The sequence below is a fragment of the Dermacentor variabilis genome, chromosome 2, assembly GCF_050947875.1.
Source record: "Dermacentor variabilis isolate Ectoservices chromosome 2, ASM5094787v1, whole genome shotgun sequence".
Lineage (NCBI taxonomy): Eukaryota > Metazoa > Arthropoda > Arachnida > Ixodida > Ixodidae > Dermacentor > Dermacentor variabilis.
This window is the reverse complement of record NC_134569.1, coordinates 199,941,200-199,968,070: the sequence shown is the minus strand read 5'-3', so window position 1 is coordinate 199,968,070 and position 26,871 is coordinate 199,941,200. Positions and strand designations below refer to the sequence as shown.

At 51.2% G+C, this 26,871-nt stretch overlaps 1 protein-coding gene across 1 annotated transcript in view; it reads left to right on the top strand.

The window, feature by feature from the left end:
* The window catches only part of LOC142570628 (uncharacterized), a 508,617-nt gene that overhangs the window by 390,248 nt on the left and 91,498 nt on the right, over positions 1-26,871 (top strand). Inside the window, exons 6-9 of the mRNA XM_075678990.1 lie at positions 67-266; positions 4,406-4,627; positions 5,572-6,491; positions 13,338-13,598. Coding sequence (XP_075535105.1) covers positions 4,479-4,627; positions 5,572-6,491; positions 13,338-13,598 — 1,330 coding nt within the window. The 5' untranslated portion in view covers positions 67-266; positions 4,406-4,478. The remainder of the gene's footprint in view (positions 1-66; positions 267-4,405; positions 4,628-5,571; positions 6,492-13,337; positions 13,599-26,871) is intronic.

Below are 26,871 nucleotides of genomic sequence, written 5' to 3'. Positions count from 1 at the left end.
CCCAGGCGTGTGGTGCCACGACGGGCGTCGCCCTCACGACGTCCACCCGACGCTCTCGATTCGCAGGTGCTCCGCTTCGCGGCGTCACCCGCGGCGTTCGGGGACCGCAGCGTGTTCAGCGCGTCCGTGTCCGGCACCGGTCCGCTGTCCGTGCGCGCTGTCTTCGACGACGGCGCCCAGAAGCGGTGGACCACGAGGCACGACGCGTGGACGGTTCGCTTCAGCCGCCTTTACGTCCGAACCGGCTCGTTCCACGTGACTCTCAGGTAAGTGACCTGCGGGAAGTGCTCGCAGTACTCGCGCATACTTTTTCGCTCGGTCTCCCTTTTTTCTTTCACTTCTTTTCTTTTTTGGCGGGAAGGGGGACGAGGGGGTCCTGAAGTGTGAAGGGGTTATTTAAACTCGAGTCATTTTTCCCCTTGTAGTGATTTATGTATTGTGCGGCATCGCTCCGGTTTATTCGGTTGGGCTCTATCACCTGTCAGACATAGACGTACGGACGTACGGACTTGATTCCGCCTTGAATTACCGTCCCGTATACATCAAAAGCGTTTCTTGCGAACTTTTTGAACATGTCATGTTTAGTAATATCATGCGCCATTTAGACGAGGTTTCATTGCTGAGCCTTCAACAGCATGCTCGTCGTGGCGGTATTTTCTTTCTTTCTTTTTTTTTTTTGCGCAACACAGCTGGCATAGTTCGTGCACGATTTATCAAAGGCCCTAGACAAAGGTTACTCGATCGACTGTCGCTTCTTAGATCTGAAAAAAAAGAGAAAGCTTCTAATGTTGTTCCTAATTCACTACTGCTTGAGAAATTGAGAAAGTGTAATACAAACAATTATGTCGTTAAATGGGTGACCAAATACTTGAACCTGAGACGTCTTAGTATTTCGTTGAATAGTGTTGCATCAATTGGCGCTTCCCCAGGCTTTGATTTTAGGACCACTTTCGTTTTTCTTATACATGAACTACATATGCAATGGGATATCAGCTCACATAATGTTATTCGCGGATGACTGCGTTTTGTATCGTGTCACAAATTATTCGAATGGCTGCGTTGCACTGCAAAATGATGTGAACAAGGTTTATGATTGGTGCGATTTTTTGGGGAAATGCCCATTAATTTGACGAAAACTGTTCACTTATTTCTTGCGAGAAAGAACAACTCCGCCCCCCCCCCCCCACCCACAATTGTGCCTACGACATTACAGGATCAACTGTCTCAACAGTGGCTAGACTGCAAACACGTTGGCATATACATAATGTATCAACTTTCTTTGTCGCCGTCACATTGATTACATAACACCTAAGTACCCTCACACTCCTAGAACACTTGCGTAGAAATGGAAAAATGTTTCCTTTGAATACTAAAACAAACTGTTATACGAGTCAAACTGAAGACTTATACTTGAGTGCACTTGATGTGCTTGCGATCCCTGCGGTTGAAAATTGAGGTAGAAAAGTGGGATAGAATACGAAATCGGGCTCTGAGATCTATATTTGCTAATTAATCTGCACATTTTAATGTACCTAGTGCTAGGGACAGTATCGGTTTGGGTGCACCACATGACCACCGGAAGAAGCTTCGATTAAAATTTTTTATAAGATATTTTATTCTAAGAGTGGTATTAACCGCGAGAAGTTCTTACTATGGCCCGATTATGTCTCCTCGCATATCGATCACACGTTCGTTGTTAAAGAGATAAGACGCTGAACAAATATTTTTTCAGGTGTATTTTTTCCCCCAGAACAATCCATGAGTGGAATCGTTTGCCGCAGGATGTCGTTCTTATCACCTCGAACGAAGCGTTCTTTCTCTGTTTTCATTCTTGTAATTATCAGTAGACCTGTACATATAGTCACTTTTACTCCTTGCAGTGCATTTTCTTTCTTCTTTTCGCCTTAGGTACGGTGTGCGCAGTATTGTTTATTTATGTGTCTGATTATTTTCTTGTTTTCGGATGTGGTTCATGGTTGTTAAGTTATTTTAGACTCCTAAAGTTACCCGCCGTGGTTGCTCAGTGGCTATGGTGTTGGGCTGCTGAGCACGAGGTCGCGGGATCGAATCCCGGCCACGGCGGCCGCATTTCGATGGGGGCGAAATGCGGAAACACCCGTGTGCTTAGATTTAGGTGCGCGTTAAAGAACCCCAGGTGGTCAAAATTTCCGGAGTCCTCCACTACGGCGTGCCTCATAATCAGAAAGTGGTTTTGGCACGTAAAACCCCAAATATTATTACTCCTAAAGTTGGTCTTGATTTGCGTGCTGATTCACCTACTTGTCTTCTTACTTTTGTCTGTAAATCACCTCCCCCCGCCTCTGCCAGCGTAATGCCATAAAGGTGCGGTGGGTACTTTGATAAATAAGTAAATAAACAAACAATTAAATCCTCATTAATATACAGAGTCATGTGTTTCTTCACCATATAGGTGGGGTGAGGATATGACCTGACGACGATGAATGCATAGTGACAACGGCATAATAATAAAAAAAAAAAGCAAGCGGATAAGCAGATGGACACGGCCCATCTGCAGCTTCGAACTTTTTTTTTTCTTTCACCGGGTGCCGCTGTAGAACAAGATATACCTGCTGCGCACGCGCACGTTCTCGCTATTTCCACCTGCCCGTGGGCTGTGACGTGGCCGGGTAAGCTGCGAGCCGTCGGGCGACTTGTTCCTCGTCTCCAGCGGCGAAGTTCGGGCGAACGCAATAAGCACGCCCGAGGCCAAATATAAACGTTACGTATTCCGCGCAGATTGCTCGGGGATCGAGTTTAGCCACTCGAACCCCGGGCAATCTGCCGAGTTTCGTAACTTGGGCAGGCCGACTTATTATTTTAAAAAAAAGAAATCCATATATCTTGTTGCGCTGCCGTCTAATTTCGCGCGCGTTTAAAGCGATACTTGGATTAGAAACGGTCGCCTCTGTCGTAATGTAAACGTATCACGTGGTTTTCTGCTCCCTCAAATACGTAACCCACCTTGCACTGGTTGCGGGGCACCTGACACCCATGCTTATGCAAGCGTGACTGTGCGGATGATCAAATTGAAAATCTCTTTGGTATTCCTGTCACAATATCGCAGCCGTATTGAGCTCAGGGTTTTGTTTAACTCCGTTCCTTTTTTTGTTAAACGGGGCGCGGGGAGCTCTAAGAGAGGGGAGCGTTGGCCACTTCCTTTAGCCATTACTATAGCATGAGTTGGTGCAGAGTTATGTCAAAAAGAATACGACGTAAGAGGAACGCGCGCGTTCCTCTTACGTTGCTCTTTGCACGCGGACAAAGCGAAATAATGAGACACACCGAGACCGCCGCTAGCCGAGTTACACGGTTACGGCTCAGTGGCTGCCTTGTGCTACCGAAGCACGAGGTCGGGGTTTCGATTGCGGGCCTTGGTGGCCGCCTGCCATTGGGGGCGAAATGCGAACGCGCCCGCGTGCTTAGCCTTGGGCGCACGGTAAAGAATCCGAGGTGGTCGAAATTAATCCGGAGCTCTCCATTGCGGCAAGTCCCTGTGCCACACGGGTCGTCAAACCCTGTCGACTGCCCTGCACTATAAGCGGTTACAATTTCCTTGTAACTACGCCATGTATAATGAAAATTCACTGCCAAAATGTTTATTACGTTCTCCCTGAAAAGTTAAAATGAGGTAGCATAATTGCGTATTGACTACGGGGCTACAGTCAACGACTGTAGCGGGACTCTCTGTTATTTAGTAAGACGGGGATAAATCTGCAAACAGCAAAGTCAACATTAAAGCGTAAAAGTAATACGTAAGCACACAGCTAGAAGACCGACCAAGTCAGTGTAGTTCAAAAACGCAAGGAAACAAAGCGTTGAGGAGAAATACGCAGCTCTCTAATAAATATAAACAAATGTATACGCAGCAATAAAATATGCGTGCAAACAGCAAAAACATGTTGAAGGAAATTCCAAATAACTTAGCAGGTGCAATCTCTTATAAGCAAGAAAAGGAAAGACTAAATTCAATAGGCTATAACAAAAGTTAGCCATTTAAAATAAATGATTTAGGGTTGTTTCGGAACATAGGCAAGCATCACGATAGTTTCAGTGGTATTGGCAAATTGTTCCAAAAATCAATACATGAATAGGCAGACAGGGAAAACACGAGGAAGGCGGGGGGATGGAAATTCAAAAGGGATGAGCAAAACGAGAACAAACTAAATACGGGAGCCAACGTTTCGACAAGCGCGCTTGTCTTCTGCAAAGCCTTGAAGAACACAAGGGCGTCATTTTCCCATAGTTGCTGTTTTCCTTTAGCGTTGTAGTGAGATCACCGCCTTGTTCACCAGAGCCTAACGCTCGAGAGTATTAGTTTTTTAGCGTCCTTACCCTGACAGTGTCGTTTTCTTTTTCTTTTTATCAACTTTACCCCTGATTGCAGCTGCACGAACCGAGCCGGCACCGTAACTCGCTTTGCCGTCGCCGTCGTAGAAGAACCCGTCTCCGGTCTGAGGATGACGGTACGCAAGCCTGCGTCCTTTCCTTTGGTGCCGCTCGACGAAACCGTGGAGCTGGAGGCCGAGCTGATATCTGGCACGGGACTGACTTTTCGCTGGAGAATCGCTGATGAAAGATCGATCAACGAACCAGCAACCGTGGAAACGTAAGCCATAGTCTGTCCTTACGAGCCTAGAAACTATACGCCGAAGGTGTAGTGGATAGTTTTTTATTCGTGAAATGAGGAAGGCCTCCATGATTTTATTTAAGCGCACGTCTATGCCGTTCTGGTCGGGGAAAAAAAAAATATGGTGGTCATGCTTCTGGCTAGGTTAGGTCTCTCGGGTTGCCTCAGTTTTAAGATGTTTCCCGGTGTTCAGGCGCCTCGTTTCAGTTGAAATACTATAGCGAAGCGCATTTAGTCATTCGCCGAGTATTGATATTCTATTGGACGTGGCGAGGAAGTAGCAGACTGGTATTTCCTGAACAGCTACAAAATCTGGAAATCAGTTCGAAGATCCCTTGTTTGTTTGCACCCTTCGAACTCGTCACGTAGTCTTCGCGCTGCTTGCAGCTGCAGCAAACTCAACACGCGAAAATTACAATTTACAATTACAACTTACAATTAGGGCAGCAACCTACGCAGAAGGCATACATCAGTGGCCGCGTCTCCTTTGCACCACGCGAGGCCGACTCTGCAGTCGTGGGTGGATGGCCTTCCATGTGATCGCCGGTCAAAACAGACTGAATGTATTTGAACCGGAATTACAGCATGAATACGAGACGCGCGGCGTGAAAGTGATGCGGAGACACCCGCCGTGCCAGAGGCACACCAGGTGGGCTTTCCACGTGTGTTCCGCTTCCATGGTTCTGAAACGGGACATAAGGCCGATGGCGTTCGTAAGAACACCGCAGAAGATATTAAGACAGAATGGAGCCGTTTTATTTCCCTTTACTATTTGAAAACACCGCAGCCCGTGACACCTACGTTGCGAAGCGCATTCGCAGTCTTGGGCTCACTATTTGCGAAGCGCACCACGATTTAGTATGGTTACACAACGCAATCGAATAAGCGCGATAGTTCTCAATTTTTATTACTTCCCACCGCAGCCGAGGAAGAGCCAGCATCGCACGTCACCGGTTCAGCGTTCCGGGCACGTACAACGTCAGCGTGTCCGCCTCCAACGGCCTGCTGTCGCGCACTGGCGGCCATCGCGTGGCCCACATCGGGCGGCCGTTGAGAGTGGTGGAAGCCATTGACGGCCTCGCCGCCGACGTCATCGGAGGCCGCTACGCGGTTCTGCTGCCGCCGTGCCGCAACAGTGGCGACTCCGAAAATGAAGGAACCGCCAGCTTGCCGACGACGTCTTCCTCCACGCGCAGTACCGGTCGTCGTGGAACCGGCGAGCCCTGTATTCGGGACTGCGGGCATCCTTCGGAGATGATACGCTCAAGACCTGGCGGTCACTCTCACGCTGTTCACCTAGAAGAAGAGTCCGCGGCGACGTATCTACATCGGTCGGGGACATTACCGTCTGCCATCTCCCGGAATGAACGCACCTCACGGAATCTGGCAGCCTCTCTTCCGGGAGCGGACGAGGAAGTCCAAGGTGACCGTAGTACCGCGATAATAAGTGCCCCGCGCGTGCTCCTACCTGACCGTGCGCCTCGCCAAGTGAACCGAGGTACTGCAAGAAAACGTGGCGACGTCCACCGGCTGTCGCCAACGGCTCGAGACGGCTTGTCGATGCGGAGTCCGGACAACGAAGTGCCACCGAGGCTCTGGCGGGAACAGAAGCGCCAATCGTCCTCGCCGCCGCCGCAGCATCAAAAGCAGCCGCGCGATTGTCGTTCGAGTGGCGTCCAGTTCGGCGCCCACGTTGCCAGGGGCTCGGACGTAGTGTTCGTCTTCCATTTCGGTGACGGCACCAGTCAGCGCGTGGAGCCGACCACCAGGGCGTCTCGACAAGGCATCGGATCGATGGCGCAGACCGCTGCCTCGGCCGTCGTGACCCATCACTACAAGCGCGGTGAGTGTCTCGTCTCCCTCACAGCTGGCTAACATGAAGAGGGTAATGCGATAGAACAGGGATTGCTAGGGGACGCGGAGAGCGGTGTCCATCTTGTATCGCGTCCTTTGTTTCACCGATGTCTCTGTGGACAGTGGCTTAGCGCGCGGACGACGCTAATGATTCCGCTCACGTTCGCCATTCTTTTTGCCGCCGTGTAACAGCGGCAGTTCCCCGATGGGAGTGTCCTCGGGGAGTAGAGTGGACCAGACGCGCCTGTTCATATCGATAAACTATGGATTTTTGCTCGGATAAGGGATGCGCATCTGGGCACTGTGCAGCAGTGCATTTGTGTGTTCTGCGGGTAACGCAGGCACGCACAGAGGGAAACGTCAAGTTCTGTCCGGTCCCCATTGTCATTACGGCAGGTCCGAGTTTGCGATATCTTCCTTAGTGCACCCGAAAGGTGAATGGTTTTATTCAATAATCCAGAGGTCGAATATGTGCTTCGAGAATGCCATACTCCAAGCTATTGTTAATACTATGCGCCATCAAAGAGGGACTATTATGACATGCCCGGGGCCTGTAGGAATAGTACACCCTCCCCCCCCCCCCCCACCCAAGAAAAATAAAGTAATAAAAACTGCATTTATTCCCCGATGAAACAAGATATTCGCAAGTGTTCGGGATGTAAGTATTACCGTGGTTGCGTTGGGTGTGGTTACTAAAAGAAAATCATAGCAAGACGAAGGCTCAGTGGCAGTAGCACACAACTAAGGATGCGGCCCAACTCGTTGCCATTGTTTTTGCAGGGAATATTCTCTGGTCTGACTGCGACAAGCAACAGATATTTATGCATATGCGGACCATTTCTTGCATTATTTGCTTCCTCTGCAATTGAGTCAATTCTTTTAGCGCCCCAGACATTTAGAACTATTCTAGAGACTGACAGTCGTCGTAGACGTGCGTCCAAGCTGTCAGCAGTTTCAATGCTACTACCTTTAGCAATCGCTGTAATGATCATGCAGCAACAAATGCGGACCGCACTAAAAAAAAAAAATCACGCAGAAACTTCTCTGGGAGTTGTTTAAGTATGCGTAAGCATCGTACCGCTTGCTCATACCCACGCAGCCCGGTGTCATTATCAATGTTATGAAACTTGATCAGGCCAGTACAAAAGACAGTGCGGCGGCGACACGAACTGGTGCTGACATCGGGGCAAGGCGCATTGAGGATGCAAGGAAAGTGCGGCAGGTGGCGGCACCAGGTGCGCTGATGACGTTCCGATCGCTATAGACCATTATCGCTATTTACAGCCTTATTTATCCGCGTCGAAGCATTATGAACCGTGACCAAACGTACTGAGGCGGCGGCTTCGTGTGGCACCGCCGCGCGGGCCGCACATTGAAAGCGATCTGCGATGCCGACAAAGAGTGCCAACTGCTGATAGCTTCGCGCGCTGTGCTCTCGCCGCTTACTTAGCGTTCAATATAGACGCGTGGGCCCGTATCTGGAAAGCGATCTGCGCCGTGAGAGCTGATTTCTCGCCGCTTCGTTGGCGTTGAAGCGAAAGGCAACGCGAAGTTGAATTCGCTCGCTGCTGCGGGTGCCATCTCGAAAGCCGTTCTCTTACGGCACGGAGGGGCGGACGGTTTTCTCGTTGGGTAAGCACAGAAGTGCTTACGCATTTTAAAATGCAATTATAGAATCGGGTGTGCAGAGCGTACTCTTTGCACTATGCTTCCACGTACTGCGATGGGTGTACTTGTATGGGAAGTGCTGTTGCTTCAGTCGTTACCGTCGCTTATCAGTTTTCCATAGCTTAAGTACACACACTTTCTTAGGGCACAAGGACTCGGAAACGGACCTTCTCCTTTGCGTGCTCGGCCGTTTAGTTCTGCCTGTTCTCGGTCTCATAGTTATTTATTTTTGTTGAATTAATTTCTCAAGTCGTATTGGCAACTTGTAAGTTGAAACATTTAATTAGCTGTGTTCACAGCAGCTGATTTATTCCTTGGGAAAGGCACGTGAAACAGGCGAAGACGTGGGAAAGGTAGAACGCATTTGCCGGCTGCGAAATCGTGAGCGTTCACTCAGTAAATACTGGGTGTTTGGTCGGTACGTGGGTCAAGTCCGTGTTTTCGACGTTCTCGTCTATATTTGACTGAACTCTCTAAACAGGGTATCCCTTATAGAGGTATACTTACGCAGATTCTATATGCAACTGGCGCTGTTCCTTTTAAACAATGATAGCAGGCATATATGTTCCGGTTATTCGGTATTAAGTTTACTGGGGCAATAGGCACATCAGTGCCGTTCGTTTTGTGTTACGTGCTATAAGGTGACACCTGTCGCCGGAGTTACGTATGATCCCCTCATATTACACTTGTTTAAGCTCAAGCGGACGTTCCCGTTATTTAAGGTTAAAAAATATAAGACGACGGTTACGTTAGAACTCTCGTAAAGTATAAAGTGAGAAATTTAGACTTGCGTCTGAGCGCTCCCTCTTTGCGGAACAACGTTAACGCGAGGCAAGCAAGTCTGGACCGGCTGACATCGTTCCGCATCTTTCCAAGCCGCGCACGTTCCCACGCGGCAGACGAGCGAGAGAAAAGCGGCAGAGCAAAAGAGCCGGCCGAGGCGACGTCACGTCCGTCGGCAGAAGCACCTCGTCCCGCAGACTCACGCACTGGCGACTTCTATATATGCCGTCCGAGTGCGGTCGTCCGTGGTCGCCGGCCGGAAGAGACGACGCGGCCGCGTTGACAAAGACGCCCCTCGAGTAGCCGGGGGAGTGATTGCGCTCGCCGTCCTTCCTCCTCGGGAATCCGAGCGCGCGTCGTCCGGCCGAGAAGCGGCCATCGCTCCTCGGGCGATGTCGAGCGAGGAGAGAGGCCAGCGCGTACGGTGGAGTGAACGACGGGGCACGAGCCGGCCGTGCGCCCGCCGTCGTTACCGCCGGTCTCTTATTGCCCGAGTCGCCGCCACCGCGGAGGCAGCCCTGCTTCGCCGTCCCCCGTATACCGCCCTTCCGAAACGGATGGTCCTCGCGTGCCCATTTGGCGTTAATGCGGCGGGCAGTTGTCCTCCTCCTCCTCCTTTGGCCGCAGCCCCCTTGCGTGGTCGCTGCTTTCCAGCCATAAAGACAAAGAGAGAAAGCGAGCGGCCAGCCCTTCTCGGCGACCAGCCGAGGGCGATCTCTCGGGACTCCTCGGAACGCCGAGCAGTGGTGCCCTTCTCCATCTCTCTTGCCTTCGTTTGTGACGTCTGCTGCCCGTTTTGTTGGCCCGTAAACGCGAGGGTGCGAAACGTTGCCGCGTAGCTGTCTTCCCTCTGGGAGGTCATCTGGCGCGGCGGCGCTGATGAGGCTCCGGGAAGATTGAGGAGCGCCGATGAAGAGAACGGGGTGATGTGAGGCAACACTGTCACCGGCGTCGCGTATCTGACGCTGCTTCTCACGGCTGATGCGGCCCGTCGTTTCTATTTTCTTTGTCCTTTTTCGCCAAGAGGGATTACGTTCGTACGTGCTAGGGTCAGGAGAACTGTGCCCGCAGGCGCACGCACCGTTGGTATACTGTACGTTCCGGCAACTCGCCCGCGGCGTTCGCGGTCGTTCGTATCATTTACGCGCCGTCGAGAGGACTGATCGAGTGCTCTCGACTGCGTGGTCGAAGCGCATCGTAGCCGTGTTACGGCCTCACGCTGCGTTTACATTTTGCCGCCTCCTCCCCTCGTGCTTCCTTTGCTCCTTCCTAACGAACGGCCGCGAGTGATTGGTCGGACGCTTTGTTCCCTGGGCGGTGCTAAGGCGCGCAAATAATGGCTCGTTCGCGCGCATCTCTATCGGCGAGGTGATTTATATCGGCTACGCCGAGCGGTCCGCCTCGGCGGGCGCCCGTTGAGGACACGTCTCGCCTTCGTCATCACTTCCGCGGCTTCTTTGTGCTCGCGTAATCGTCGCTCATTCTTCTTCCCTTCTCGGCAACGTTTCGCTTTGCCTCTCCTCCTTTCTGTCGCTGTAAGTGGCTTACATATTTCACGAGTGCGACCGCATTTCCCAAACCTCAGTCGTTTCGCGTTGCCGCGCTTAGTTGTTTTTACGCTTCCCTCTCGGACGGATCTCGTAACGTATTTCGGGAGGCAGTGACGCGTTCGCTGACTTAGCCTTTGCAGAGGGGCCGTGAAACTGCCGAGCCGATGCTGAGGTCCTCGGTGCTGACTGACGTCGCACGAGGCCCGTGTCGACGGGGAGGACGGAGGATTCTCTCTAGCGGCGGAATGATTCGCGTTGCGTGGTTTGTGCCTGCCCCCCGCGCCATAGTTGTTGTTCATGTTGTCGTCGCGGCACGCCGTGTCGCTTAAATCGAGCGATATCTGGCGTGGACGTTTGTTGTCTGCAACGTTCACTGTTATCGCGAGCGCATGCGATGGTCGATACGCGGTTTGCCGTAGGAGACGTTGACAGAAAAGCATCAAGAACATTAATGCACTACTAGTACACTCCTCTGACTTCCTAATCTAGAACGTGGTCGAAATGTACGTGACTCTACTTGCAAACAGAGAACGCATTACGACCTGTCCCACGTGGATCTCACGGAGGAGTTGCGAATAACTGCGCACCTGTTTGGTATTCTGCGAGGGTCCAACGTTGTGGTTATGCGCGCGCTGCTGCTGTTTAGCGAAAGCGCGGGTGTTTTTTCCGATGGACATCGCGACAATTACATTGTGTCGTTCATGGACCGCGGAACGCTGGTTCAAAGAATGAAGTGGCGTGATGTGGGATGAAATGAACTCAGCCTGAGAAAAAAAAAAAAAAAAGATACGGCGGCTTTATGGAAATTCCGTAGATGCTAACATGGCTGACGTGAGCCGGCAGTGCTTTTCCCCCAGCCTGGAATGCCCCGCAAGTTAATGTTGGAGTCTGAATTTTATTTTCTTTCCTTTTAAAGATGCGAAAAAGGAAAGTCGCGGTGCAAGTTTGGTGCTACCTTAGGAGATTGTCAGACAACTAACGACTGCCAATCACACGTAACGTGTTTCACGGGCCTCCAAACATTGTCAGGATATTAAACTTTTATGTGCGGATTAATCTTGGAGACGTCGTTACCGTGCTAGCTCAAAAACTCTCACAGGTGTGGCCGTGTCGATCGATTCATTGTCTAGATACATGAGACCGAGAGAGAGAAGAATGTGTGACGAAAAGAAAGCTGTACTCACCGGGAAGTACCGGACGCGCAGCGTTAAGAGAAAAATAGTTGACAGTCACTTTAGCTCACGCTAAGAGGATGAAGGCGAAAACCTGCGTTCTCACGAGGCATTAATTATATTGCCTCACATTTTCATTAGAACGCGTTGTTATTCTTATTACTTGTTTTCTCCCACCATAGGTCACGGGTTAGATTGTCTTAATTAACTGTGTATTAATTAACTTCGTCCTAATTAACAGGAAAGGTCGCGGGTTCGATTTCCACCAAGGTTGGTGGGTTCAAATGTCTTAATTAACTATGCCTTAACTTCGCCTTAATTAACTCCCAAGGTACTGGGCTCGACTCGTGACCTTCACAAGTTCAATCGGAATCCAACTTGGAGATATGGCCGGTTCGACCCATATCTCCATGTTGGGTGGTGGGTTCGAGGGCCTTAATTAACTTGGCCTTAATTAACACCAAAGGTGGAGAGTTCGACTTCAACCATAGGTCGTGGGTTCTACACTCGGCCCTCACCACGTCAATTGGAATCCAACTTGCAGATATCGCCGGTTCGCCCGTACCTCCAACGGGCTTCGACTCCCACTAAAGGTCGCGGGCTCGAGTACCTTAATAAACTCTATCTTAATTAACAGTATCTTAATTTATATTGCCTTAATTAACATCACAGGTCGTGCTGACACTTTTTCTTCGTCTCTGCTTCGCGCTTTCTTAAAGATTGATGTCCTAATTCGCCTTAATTAACACCAAAGGTCGTGGGTTCTACTCCCTACGTATTTTGGTGCCATGAATTTTGGTGCCATAACGCCGGACACTGGATTTTTCGACCCATGAGCCATATAAGGCTTTCACCGTAAAGTAATGAACACAAGATTGACTTATGACGAATATCGTTGTGCGACAAATTTACGCTCCAGATGCCTAGCAGTCTTTAAAAGTTTAGAGCAATGCACGGGAGTGGCTGAAGGCTGTAGGCCATGAGGTACGCATTCCTCGCGGATGCTCCCTGTCGGTCCTGTCGTCACCCAAAGGCTTATCTCCTTTTCCCCACTTCCTTCCCCCGTAACTGCGGTCGAGGTGACCACCGTTGTGAGGGAGAGTCATTTGGCGCGGCTTTGCTTTACCGATGGCAACTTTCTCTTCCCCTTTCTGTGGCCTGCTCGAAGCGGTGTCTCTTGCTTATACTGCGCGGGGGCAGCAGGTTTATTATCGCGGGCAGCTGCGAAATGCAAGCGGCACCTTATAGAAACGGAAAAGAAATTGCAGCGGCCTAGATGGGCGCGCTTGGCTCTTTAGGGCATGGCTATATTTATTACGTAATCCGGGACCCACGAACCGGCAGTTGCGAGTGAAAATTAAGAGACACGCCGCCCCAGCTACAGGGGCACACCGCGGGTACATCACACCGCGAGGCGCGTCGCTCCGTTGCCTCGTTCTCCTCGCATCCCGGTGACCGCAACTGCGTCTCGCGAAAGCGTCCGCAAAACTGCGCGCGCCGCCGCATGACAGCGGGCGGGGGCGAACGAGGCCGAAAAGGCGCCCTGTCTTTCTTGTTCCCCCATGCCTTTGTGGCGGCCCGCTCGAGGTCGATGCAAAGCGAGTTAGCGCCGCAGAGAAGATGATGCCTCGGTGTCGTGCTCCTCTGGGGGCGTCTCCGCAGGAGGACGTTTCTCGGTGTCGGTGATGGCCAGCAACCCGCTGGGCAGCGTGACCAGGCTCATCGATCGGCCCGTGTACGTGGGCAGCCCCGCCGAGGGCCTGACGCTCGAGCCGAGCGACTACGCCGTGGTCGCGGCCGGCCGTAGCGGCTCGTTCCGGGCCGCGCTGCGTCGGGGCGCAAACGCCACCGTCGCCTGGGAACTGCGCTCGGCCAGCGAACCCACCGAGGCGCCGGCTCGGCGGCTACGTGCCAGGAACACCGGTGAGTGCTTGCTTGTTCGGCTTCTTCGTCCGTGTTGTGGCTACGGCTATGTGTTAAGGACGATGCCAGTTGATTAGGACACTTCGACCGGCGCCACGGGGCTTCGCTTCTCGTCTGGCACCCAGCGACAAGACGCGTCACCTATCGGCCGGTGCCGGAGGCGGTACGGGACGTAGCGTCGATTTTAGTCGCTCCCTCTAGCGATGCCCCGAGGGATCTCGCTAGATTTTACCAACTCTGGCCTGGAGGCCAGTATTTCAGTTTTAAATAGACACGCTTCCACCGCCACCAACACTCTGATGAAACATCCACTCCTTTATCCTTTTATTCGCCAACGTCGATGAGCCAAACTTTCTTCACGTGGCCATGAGCTACTCTCGTTAATGTTCGGCAGCGCCTTGGCGGTTTTCAGTAAAAGTTGATTCGGCTGGAAACAGTGACTTCGCGCTTTCCAACCGCTACACTCGACTGTCTCTGAATACGTCGCATGGAACCTTCAAAAGACAGAAAAGGCTACTTGGTTGTCCGAAAGGTAACTGTCCAGTGAGAAAATGAACAAACATGTGATAAAAATTGTGAGTGGCATCGCAGGCTCACTAGAAGAAAGGGGGTTAACCGAGGGGCCCGATATTTATTAGTCATAGCATAAGAAGCCCACAAACAAACACACCAAGCACAACACAGGGGAAATTACTTGTACATACTAATTGAATTAAAGAAATCATAAACTAATGGAAATGAAAGCGGATGAAAAAACAACTTGCCGCAGGTGGGGAACGATCCCACGTCTTCGAATTACGCGTGCGATGATCTACCAGTTGAGCTACCGAGCCGCGGTAGCTCAATTGGTAGAGCATCGCACGCGTAACGCGAAGACGTGGAATCGTTCCGCACCTGCGGCAAGATGTTTTTTAATCCGCTTTCATTTCCATTAGTTTATGATTTCTTTAATTCAATTCGTATGTACAAGTAATTTCCCCTGTGTTGTGCTTGGCGTGTTTGTTTGTGGGCTTCTTATGTTATCGCAGGCTCACGTGCAATATGAAAGCGCGTGATCTGTAGTTGGTCTGATAACGTCTGTGGGATGGTCTCAAAGGGCGGGCGTACGAGAACAATGCTCACAAACTCCAGGAGCTGCAGACGTCCACTACCTGGTAGATTGCACAGATAACTCCGGCAACCCTCCACCCAGTGTTGATTATCAATACGCAGCGTCGTCGTCAGCAGACATGTCTTCAAGCCTGTGGTGGACATCTTTCGGCATCTCCTGTAGTGATCGCTGCACCGTCGCAAGAAGAATTTCCAATTTCAAGACCGTGTCTTTTTCGGACACCCTGTAGAAAACCCCACCGAAGGCAGTGCACTGTCGTTCTCGATATGTGGGCAGCGCTGGCAATGTCACTACACTGGATTGCGCTGCGTTACCAAATAGACTGACAACTCTTCTGTTCCAAGCAGCCTCCGAAGCGCCCGCACAGCGACCGAAGTGCCGACGGCAGTGCATGATCGCCGTATCGCGGCATCGCTTCTTGCGGCGCAGGCAGGCACGCCAGCGCGAGCTCGGGTTTGAAACAGAGTGCCGTGGGACGAGGGAGCGCAAGCTGCTTCGTACGTATTTATAGAACGTCGATGCTTGTTCCCCCCTCTGCGCCATCGCGCGCTTCGGCGTGGCCCCGATGCCGTATTGGATTCCCGGGCACGCAATCTTCTTGCGCGGGCTAACGGTCCAATTCCGCGCCGCCGCTTCCTTCGCATCCGCGAGGAGCGCCTCACTCGCGCCGGCGACGTGCGCCCGGAGCAGGCCGCGTTCACCAGAGCGAGCTCGCCCGCCGAGCCCCAAAATGCGCGCTCGGGTAAGCGAAGGCTGAGCGTGGCCCGCTGCCGGCACGGCAACACCGAGAAGGCAATCGCAGTTGCATTTCGCAGTAGAGCGAAGGGACTTCAAAAGGGGCTGGGCTCTGTTGCCTTGTAGTGTTCTTTTGCGCGCTGGTAAAAAAAAAGGAAGGGGGGGGGGGGGCATTGCGCCGTCGCCTCGTTGAGGCGCGACCAAGTTCGCCGGTGCTGCATTATTAATTGAGAGAAAATTGAAACGTTCCGCCCGTACACGAGCGGCCGCTGTGCGCCAGATGCGACGGCGAGTCGCGGCTATTCGTGAGGTGAGTTTGGAGCAGTGCTGGGCAGTATCGAGGATGCGTGTGTCTCGGATGCTATCTCAGACGCTATCTTAGATACCCATTTGGTATCTTGTATCCGTATCAAGATACGTCGTGCAAGACGTGTATCAGTGTCTGTATAAACGATAGAAAGTATCATTTACCTTAACATACAATATACTGCTATCGCAACGTCATCGTGCGAAACTATAAACGTTGACTAAACTCCGCTTCTCAAGCTGATACTGCTGCCACGAAGCCAGCTGAATAAACAGACCTAAAGGCAGTGACCTTTTTAATCTTTCCGCAAGAGCCATTTAGCGAGGGCAAATGATGAGGTCTGCGCGTCCATATATTGGCGGAGCGGAATTACGTGGCAGAGCCGTTACAGCTGTATATGCTCTCTGTATACACGATGCGAAAAAAAAAAAAAAATGTCCCTACCAGCGTTGTTACTGCTGTACGTCTGTCCGGTGATACGGTACTGCGTAAACGGTAATACGTTTACGGACAGGGTAAAACTCCGCAGCTGTATTTGCGCCATCGTGCAGAGTTCACGTTCTTGTAATTAGATAGCGATCCGCTATCTGATCGGCAAGCTGAACAGCGACTCCCATCAATTATAGAAGTGACAAGCAAAAACCGCTGACGACGCAGCGTATGAAGAGCAGCTAAAGCAACCCCAATAAGTTGTTTCGGAATGAAAATATTATACTTTGAGCAAGAAAGACAAACATATTGAGATATGAACAGAAATTTCATTCAAATGAAACAAGGTTGGTCCGAGTTAAGAAATTTCCAAGCAAACATTTTTGTGCATGCGTGTTTGCTGCTAGGTTATATATAGACCTGTAATAAGAAAGTTACGGATGTATCGAAGTATCTTAAGGTACAAATGGAAAGTATCTTATCGGACTCAATGATCGCAGTGGTATCTTGTGTCCTTGTATCAAATACTTGTTGCCCGAGTGTCTTGTATCGCATCATGATACAACAGCAAAGTAACTTTGCCCAGCTCGGGTTTAGAGCATGCCGTGAATATCGACTGCGCGGAATGTAAGTAATGCATGACGCGGGGCCGTAAGCGGCCATTAGTATGGTAATTTAAACCATTATCATCTGATAAGGCAACCTGGGCGAAGAGTAGCGTTTCGCTTCTATCGATTTGACTTTTAGTAGGCATTCCAGTGCCTGGTTAATGCGTCACTGAAATGCGTTCTGTCATTGAAAGGCTGCATATGTGAACAGCGGTGACTCTCAGAGCGTAAGCTTTCAGAAAAAAGAAAAGTATACTATAAGATACAAAAAAAAAAGGGAGGACGAAAGATAGCTCTCGCTTCGTGTGGCCATATTGAGTACTTCTAAGTGACAATATACCCATAAATTCTGAACTGACCCTGTTGCGTTTCGCCTGCGACACGTGCTTTTGCCGGCGCGACTGCGGCGGGGCGGCAGACATTTTTGGCCCGATCGTCGTCGCCGCAACGCTCATCGGCAGGTGTTTCCAGGCGCGACTGCGGCGATGCGACCGCAAAGGATCACCCTCGCATTCCAGTCATTGTGCCAGAACCAGGCGATGCGAAAGCAGGGATTATCATCTCATTACAGTCATTGTGCCCGACCGGCAGCGCTACAACAGGGTGCTACGAGATCGTGCTCGACATGGTGCTACGGCAGCGCTACAACAGGGTGCTACGAGATCGTGTTCGACATGGTGCTACGGCAGCGCTACAACAGGGTGCTACGAGATCGTGCTCGACATGGTGCTACGGCATCGCTACGACAGTGTGCGTCACCATTAGCCCATTGTACATTCACGTGCTCGTCTTTTGAGGGGTTCCTTCTTGCCCTCAACTGCGAGAGTATAAAAACAGCTGCCCCCGGACGCCAAAAGGAGGGCTCCGATTTCTTCTGTTGAGTAAAGTGCTCTCCCGTCTCTCTACTTCGGTCAAACCTGACCGCCAACTCTTTGCGATGTTAAAATAAACAAGTTGTTTCGTTGTTACCAGTCGACTCATGCTTTGCCGGGACCTTCGGATGCTTCCAGTTGTACCCCAGGCCGCCAGGCCAACGCTACCCTTGGGGCTTGCGACCCAGGTACAACCACGGGCGTCAGCGCCGAGTTCCCAACAGATCGTACCAGCGGTGCGATCAAAACATCTGGTTGGCAGCGGTGAGATCGCCTCCGACTTCAAACAACTGTCTGCCAGCGGTGAGATCGCCTCCGACTTCAACCAACTGTCTGCCAGCGGTGAGATCGCGACAACGGAGGCCAGCAGCGAAGAGATGCAGTTGACTGTATGCTGAGCAGCTCAACGACGATCCGGGAGCAGTGCAACGAGCCCTGTGTGACGACTGGTTGCCTGCAGCGGAACGACTGCGCGGAATTCCTGCCTGCGAGGTTTGGTGAGTGCGGGACTTTCTTCTTCTGAGCTTTGCCAGGCTTTTGTTAGTGTCAGAAACAGAGCTGGTAATTGTGGTTGTCGTTGCTGCCGGGTTAGTTGCGGCAAGACAATAATAGGCAGTAGAGAAAGCAGCATTCAGAGCAGCCATGGATTTGAAGTCGTTGCGCAAACCGAAATTGTTGGAGCTTGCAAGAGAGTTGGGTCTGGACGTCTCGGACAAACTCAGAAAACCAGAACTGATAAAGGCTGTTCTTGAGTTAGAGGCTGAGGATGACGAGCTGTCGGAATGCCTTGAGACCATTGAAGAGAGGGAGACTGCAAAAAGACAGGAGCGCGAACTTAAAGAGCAAAAAGAAAAAGAAGAGCGCGAACTTAAAGAACAAAAAGAAAAAGAAGAGCGTGAACGTAAAGAACAGAAAGAAAAAGAAGAGCGTGAACGTAAAGAACAGAAAGAGCGAGAGCAACAAGAGCGTGACCGTCAACACGCTTTGGAAATGAAGCGTCTTGAGGTAGAGATGGAACGCGCTCGTAATGGAAGTCAGGCACACGGTGCAGGAGAACGCGTATTGTTCAAAATGACTGACCTGATGCGGCCGTTTAAGCTTGGAGAGGACATTGGTTTGTTCCTGGTTAACTTTGAGCGAACGTGCGAGAAGCAGGGGTTCTCTCGGGAAACGTGGCCACAGCGCTTGCTCACTTTGTTACCCGGCGAGGCGGCCGACGTAGTCGCTCGCTTGGATAGAGAGGAGGCAGAGGATTTCGACAAAGTAAAATCAAGTCTTCTAAAAAAGTACCGGCTGTCTGCGGAGGCGTTCCGTCGGAAGTTTCGGGAAAATGAGAAAGGCAGAAGTGAGTCATATACAGAGTTTGCGTATAGGCTTATGTCGAACATGCAGGAGTGGCTCAAAGAAGAGAAAGCGTTTGGTGACCACGATAAAGTTCTGCAGTGCTTCGGGCTAGAACAGTTTTATAGTCGGTTACCGGAGAACGTGCGGTACTGGGTCTTGGATAGGCCAGACGTGAGTACGGTGGCTAGAGCCGCTGAGCTAGCCGAGGAGTTTGTGACGCGTCGAGCTCGCGGAGCTAAGGACGGTCAAAAGGGTGAATTTGGCTCGAAGTTTGAGAGGCCGAAGTTCACGCCCATAAAATTAAAGGGGGACACGCGTAGTGCGGATGCGAGTGAAAGCAGTCCGACCAGACGTAAAGAGACGGCGGCAGCCAAACGCAGAAAGCGGTTCGAGATGAGGCGAGCGGGCGTTTGTTATACGTGCCAGAAGCCGGGTCACTTTTCGGCGCAGTGTCCGGAAACAACACCAAAAGTTGTGTTTTTTTCAATAGGCAGCACTGACGAGAACATGAAGCTTCTCGAGCCTTACATGCGAGACCTCCTCGTGAACGGGAAAGAGTGCCGAGTGCTTCGCGATTCCGCAGCTACGATGGATGTAGTTCACCCGTCTTACGTAGAACCCCATATGTTCACGGGCGAGTGCGCATGGATCAAGCAAGCCGTGGAAGCTCATAGCGTGTGTCTGCCAGTAGCAAAGGTGCTTATTGAAGGACCTTTCGGAGCGCTTGAGACGGAGGCGGCAGTGTCATCTATGCTGCCACCCCAGTACCCGTACCTATTTTCAAACAGGTCCGATCACCTCCTGCGCGAGAAGGGGCTTTTGTTTGGTGAAGCTAGTGTTCAGGCCTTAACCAGATCGAAGGTTCGGGAGCTCGCTGCAAAGGCGGTAGTTGCGGGGCCGACGTTATCAAACAACGAAAAAGGGTCAGAGGCGCAGCAAGCTGATATTCAGAGCACGCCCGAACTGAATAAACTTGAGTCTGTAACGTTAAAGGCGCCAGATACTGGAGAGGAAACGCCCGACGCGGGAAAGTTAGAAGAGCTATCTACTGATTTGCTCATCGCGCCTACGTCAGACGGACTTGATAGGTTGCTAAAAGTCAGCCGGTCGGCTTTGATAGCCGAGCAAAAGAAGGATGGCAGCCTGGAAAACGTGCGCGGCAATGTCAAAGAAGGTATCGCCAGGAAAACTGCGCGTTTTGTGGAAAGAGGTGGAGTCCTGTACCGGAAGTATCTAGACCGCAGAGGAGTGGAGTTCGATCAGCTGATCGTGCCTCAATGCTATCGTCAGGATCTGTTGCGCTTGTCACACGGGGGTTCGTGGTCCGGACACCTAGGAGTTAAGAAAACTAAGGACCGTCTCTTGCAAGAGTACTATTGGCCAGGGTGTTTTCGGGACGCAGACCATTTCGTGAGGACATGTGACACTTGTCAGCGGGTGGGCAAACCAGGGGACAAATCAAGGGCGCCGTTGAAATTGGTACCTATCATAACGGAGCCTTTTAGACGGCTCGTTATTGATACAGTGGGACCTCTGCCGGTAACAGCCACGGGGTACAGACACATTTTGACTGTGATCTGCCCGGCGACAAAGTTCCCTGAAGCAGTGCCGCTTAAAGAACTCAGCTCAGTTGAGATAGTTAATGCACTACTGTCCATATTTGCGCGAGTTGGTTTTCCTGCAGAAATCCAATCAGATCAGGGCACAGTGTTTACTAGCGCTTTGACGACAACTTTTCTCGAAAGGTGTGGGGTAAAGCTGCTACACAGCTCAGTGTACCACCCACAGTCGAATTCCGTTGAGAAGCTCCACTCCGTCATGAAGCGCGTGTTGAGAGCCTTGTGTTTTGAACATCAAACTGACTGGGAGCTGTGTCTGCCTGGGGTGATGTTTGCTTTAAGGACCGCGCCGCATGCGGCTACGGGGTTTTCGCCAGCTGAACTGGTGTACGGTCGCTCGCTTCGATCTCCGCTTCGCATGCTTCGAGAATCATGGGAAGGTAGGGGCGACGACCCAGTCGTGGTGGAGTACGTACTTAAGCTCCTCGAACGCTTAAGAAGGGCACAGGAGTTGTCAGGTGAAGCAATGACAAAGGCCCAGCAGAGGGCCAAGGTTTATTATGATCGGACAGCCAGGGCCCGTCGTTTTGAGGTGGGCGATGAGGTCATGATATTGCGCACATCGCTAAACAACAAACTAGACGTGCAGTGGGAGGGCCCAGCACGAATTGTTCAGAAACTGTCGGACGTTAACTACGTGGTAAGTCTGCCAGGAAAGCGGAAAGCACAGCAAGTTTACCACTGTAATCTGCTCAAACCTTATAGACAAAGGGAAGCAGTGGTGTGCATGATGGTAAACGTTCCTGAAGAGCTTCCGGTCGAGCTTCCGGGACTAGGCTCAGTGACGAACAGGGAAGACACCGGTCAAGTCATTAGTGACCTTATCAGTAAAGCGCCGCTGTCGCCTGAGCAGAAAACCGAACTACACCAGCTATTACAAGAGTTTCAAGGTCTGTTCTCTGAGAGGCCTGGTAGGACTTCTGTACTTACTCATGATATAGAACTTACCTCCACAGAGCCAGTACGATCCAAGGCGTATCGGGTATCACCCCGCCAGAGCGATATTATGGAGGCTGAGGTAAAGAAAATGCTACAGCTCGGTGTTATTGAGGCAGGTGAGAGTGATTATACCTCCCCTTTGATTTTAGTTGAGGTACCGGGCAAGGAACCTCGTCCTTGCGTCGACTACCGCAGGCTTAATTCCATCACTAAGGATCAAATTTATCCGATCCCTAACATCGAGGAGCGCCTTGAGAAAGTTAGTAGCGCTCAGTTTATTTCCACCCTAGATCTTGTCAGGGGTTATTGGCAGGTTCCACTTACAGAAGAGGCTAGTAGGTATGCGGCGTTCATTTCACCAATGGGAACATTCCGTCCTAAAGTGTTGAGTTTTGGTTTGAAGAACGCGCCATATTGTTTTTCAAGTCTCATGGATAAAGTGTTGCGGGGACAGCAAGAATTCGCTTTACCGTATCTAGACGACGTAGCGATATTCTCCGCATCCTGGTCTGAGCATATGGCACACTTGCGGGCAGTGCTAACCCGCCTGCGCGAAGCGGGCTTGACAGTCAAGGCTCCTAAGTGCCAGTTAGCACAGGCCGAGGTTGTCTACCTCGGTCACGTGATTGGTCAGGGTCGTCGCCGCCCCTCTGAAATAAAAGTGGCCGCTGTGCGAGACTTTCCGCAACCGCGCACCAAGACCGATATTCGGTCGTTCTTGGGTGTCGCCGGCTACTATCAGAGGTACATCCCTAGGTACTCTGATATCGCGGCTCCCCTGACGGATGCTCTAAGAAAAACAGAGCCTCAAACAGTCGTCTGGGACGAGACAAAGGAAAGAGCTTTTAGCGCCCTAAAGAGTGCCCTAACAAACCAGCCTGTGCTACGATCGCCAGACTATACAAAAGGGTTCATTGTTCAGTGCGATGCTAGTGAGCGAGGCATGGGCGTTGTACTGTGCCAACGGGAAAATGGAGAAGTAGAACACCCCGTCCTGTATGCTAGTCGTAAGCTGACCAGTCGTGAGCAGGCGTATAGCGCCACCGAGAAAGAGTGTGCATGTCTCGTGTGGGCCGTTCAGAAATTGTCATGCTATCTAGCCGGCTCGAGGTTTATCATTGAGACGGATCACTGCCCTCTCCAATGGCTGCAGACCATCTCTCCCAAAAATGGCCGCCTCCTGCGCTGGAGCCTCGCTTTACAACAATATTCCTTTGAAGTGCGTTACAAAAAGGGGAGTCTCAACGGTAACGCCGATGGCTTAAGTCGAAGCCCCTAACGTAGGAATCAGCCTCAAAATTGTTTGTTACTGATGTTTTTCTTCCTGAGGCAGGATTTTTTTTAACATATTGCTTTTGTTTAGTGTTTCAAAGTGATGATATGCTTTCTAGTGCAATTTTTCAATTTGTGGACGCGTTCTGAGTGATGCTAGACTACTGTAAGGAACTAGGCAGTGGTATAAAAAGGGGAAAGAGCCTGGCAGGGCTTAGTGAGGGCTGTGCCGTGCTTGCTGACTGAGCGGTTGAGTTTCAGCGTAGTTCTAACGCTTGCCGGGAACGAGAACAAAAATGTGAACTCTCCCGAAGTCACTTTGCAGTGTCCCGTGCGAACCTGAACTAGAGAACGAGGCCTTCTCTGTGCGCTGCGCTCAAGAAACGTCGAGGGACGCCCGACTTCGGTTATGAGCATCATCGAGCGACATCCCTCCGGACAGCGGATGCAGTCCCCTGTCCATCGGGATCTCCTTCCCCCGGCGGGGCGGTCTGTTGCGTTTCGCCTGCGACACGTGCTTTTGCCGGCGCGACTGCGGCGGGGCGGCAGACATTTTTGGCCCGATCGTCGTCGCCGCAACGCTCATCGGCAGGTGTTTCCAGGCGCGACTGCGGCGATGCGACCGCAAAGGATCACCCTCGCATTCCAGTCATTGTGCCAGAACCAGGCGATGCGAAAGCAGGGATTATCATCTCATTACAATCATTGTGCCCGACCGGCAGCGCTACAACAGGGTGCTACGAGATCGTGCTCGACATGGTGCTACGGCAGCGCTACAACAGGGTGCTACGAGATCGTGTTCGACATGGTGCTACGGCAGCGCTACAACAGGGTGCTACGAGATCGTGCTCGACATGGTGCTACGGCATCGCTACGACAGTGTGCGTCACCATTAGCCCATTGTACATTCACGTGCTCGTCTTTTGAGGGGTTCCTTCTTGCCCTCAACTGCGAGAGTATAAAAACAGCTGCCCCCGGACGCCAAAAGGAGGGCTCCGATTTCTTCTGTTGAGTAAAGTGCTCTCCCGTCTCTCTACTTCGGTCAAACCTGACCGCCAACTCTTTGCGATGTTAAAATAAACAAGTTGTTTCGTTGTTACCAGTCGACTCATGCTTTGCCGGGACCTTCGGATGCTTCCAGTTGTACCCCAGGCCGCCAGGCCAACGCTACCCTTGGGGCTTGCGACCCAGGTACAACCACGGGCGTCAGCGCCGAGTTCCCAACAGATCGTACCAGCGGTGCGATCCAAACAACCCTCATAATTAGAACTATATTGGCGATGGTGGCCCTCTCGAGAGCCTTGGCGAGCTTATTGCAACGAAAGTGCGACATAACTTGTTTTCCACGTGCCTCAACATGAACACAGATGAACGCGGTCGGGACAAGCCGATTACGACGGCAAGTAACGTCTTATTTTTCTACCAAGACAATGCAACGTTTCGTAGTTAATCGACAGTCCCATACGACCGGCACTACATTTATTCGCTTAGATCACAGCAAGGATCACCGTTTATGGTTGCAACGGCTGTTGTGTCGCTTGTCACTACAGCAGTGGTGTTGGCAGTGACTTGCTCGTCCCAGTGCCGCCGCGTGGCAGTTGTGGGCGCGAGGAGTCGTTTGTTGAACGCGTTTGGAAATCGGTTTTTATGCCATCTACGACGGCCGACGCCTGTTACTTAGAAGTGTGTTAGAGTGCATTGGACAGCGTTCTCGGGATTCTGGTCGCGTGCGCGTCATCGTACATTTCAGACCAGTCCACGATGCTCGCGTGGCTCATAAGAAAGGACATACACGATTGGCGTCGGGCTCAGAGTCTGACGTGGCACGTCTTGTCTCGCTATGCTGACTTGAGCGGCTATGTTCACGAAGTTTCCCGTTAAACGCTAAGCGTGCGTCTTGAGTGAGGGCGATAAGAAGATAACAGAGTTAATTCTGCGAGAGCGTTTACTGCTAAAAGGTTAAATTTAAGTATACGTGGCAGGGTGAAAGCAAGATCAGGAAGAAATTCGCTTTGGCGGTAACTTGTAAGGCTGAAAGCCGTCGAACAAAATCAAAGAGGAACGAGTGAGAGATTCTCAACCTGAAAAGATTTGCGGGCGAAGGGAAGACAGAAGAATAGAAACTGTATAAGTAATACAATGTTGATGTAATTAATGAATTAAAATATTGCCATTTTATCGCCAATTGATTGACATTTTTCATATTAACTTGGAAATTTGTTTAATTCTACAGAGCACAGTAAATGACCTCGTGCAACAGCGTAAACGGAAAGGCGTGCTTCGGTCGGTGTTCCTGTGCGGCTTGACTGTGAATTTCCGTGTTTCGCGCACGGAAAGTAATTCTTACCTTAAAGTGGCATTCTGTGCACTCGTATGTGACAGCGCCTTCACTTAAGCTACCGTGCGTTCTCACTGTGGGCTTTCGATGTAACAGTGCCTTTGTTGCGTGCTTTGAGATCGGAAGCGCGTAAGCAATTGCGGCGATGTATACGTGGTGCGAGTCGCACAATCCGTGAAATGTATGAAGTTTCAATCCACAACACTCCCTCTTCCGCGCACGCGGGCTTTCAGTGATTCCACGAGCGATATTTCATCGCGCCAACAGCAGTTGAAAAATTTTACGCCGCACTCCTAGCTTACATTTAATACGATGACTTGAGAGCGAATCTGGCAGCCTTAGAAATCGTAGCAAAGGGTATGAACACGTGGGCGATATCAGGGCTGGCTTTACTACGCAGTATAATAAACTCGGAAGCGAATAATTTCTCGCATATTCACGTAAATGTAACCTGACTTTTGACAGTTTCTTTGTCGACGTCGGTATAAACAGAATTCAGTTGCGCGTGAGTACGTCGTGCCCAACGAAATATGTCTAGAGATGTCTCATATGGAGCTCCCTCCCCCCCCTTTTTTTTGTTCCTATCCCCAGGCGCCCTTTCCCACTTCCTGTGTGTGTGTGTGTGTGTGTGCGTGTGTGTGTGTGTGTGTGTGTGTGTGTGTGTGTGTGTGTGTGTGTGTGTGTGTGTGTGTGTGTGTGTGTGTGTGTGTGTGTGTGTGTGTGTGTGTGTGTGTGTGTGTGTGTGTGTGTGTTTGTGTGTGTGTGTGTGTGTGGTCCTTTTTTTTGTGCTTGAAGCCCATCCTGGGCTGAAAGTTATGGATGTGATATCGAAAGCATCTGCAATCTCCGGTCATATGCTGCCCTTGGTTAAAAATTCTATAACCGCTTCCTTTGCCCCTGCTCTATCCTTAATGAATGCTGCCGGCAATGCCTTTCTTGTATCTTCGTTTTCGTGTGCGCCCTTTTGGAATATATGCCCTTCAGGGAGTACAAAGTGTATCGACAAGTTCTCTTACATACCAAAGCGCTTGAGATTCGTAGTTTCGGAAATATGTGCGGAAGACCTATCTGTCGATAGGTCTGTCTGTCGAGAGGTCGACAGCTCCCGCGAGGGCCCGCATCTCTAACCTTCCACATCGCCAGCCATCGGTGCGATCCCGCTGCCATTGCTTCCAATAAATTGTTACGACAGGGTATATAAAGGCCTCACACACTGAGAGTCATCACTTCGCGTTAGCCACAGTCCACCTGAAGCTTCGTGCTCTTCACCTTCTCCATCATTAGCGTCCCTCATTTATCTCCGCCGTCTCGTCTATTGCCCGTACGGCACGGAACAATACGCTCCCTTGTTTCAATCGAGTACCCGTGTTGGAATGTCGCAACGAAGAGACGCTCTCGTTTTATTAACTGGAAGCTTGCGCGCTCCATCTCGAGTTCGGCCACTTGAGGCGCGATGCTGGGTCAATAGGTCTCTAGCGAATTTCAGAGCGAGGTAGTACGTTCTCTTTTGTGCGGGCCGCTCGACGTTCTTCCGTGTAGAATCCGCTTTCCCGCGTCGACGCCGCGAACGCTGTGCAGCAACTGCGAAGCCGTAAGTGAAGTGGCCGCTTCAGTGCGGCGCTTCTCTCCGCCCTTTCGCGCGAGGTTTCAGCAGCGGCTAATTAAAAAGGCTCGCCGCGAGCGATTGAGCAACGTCTGT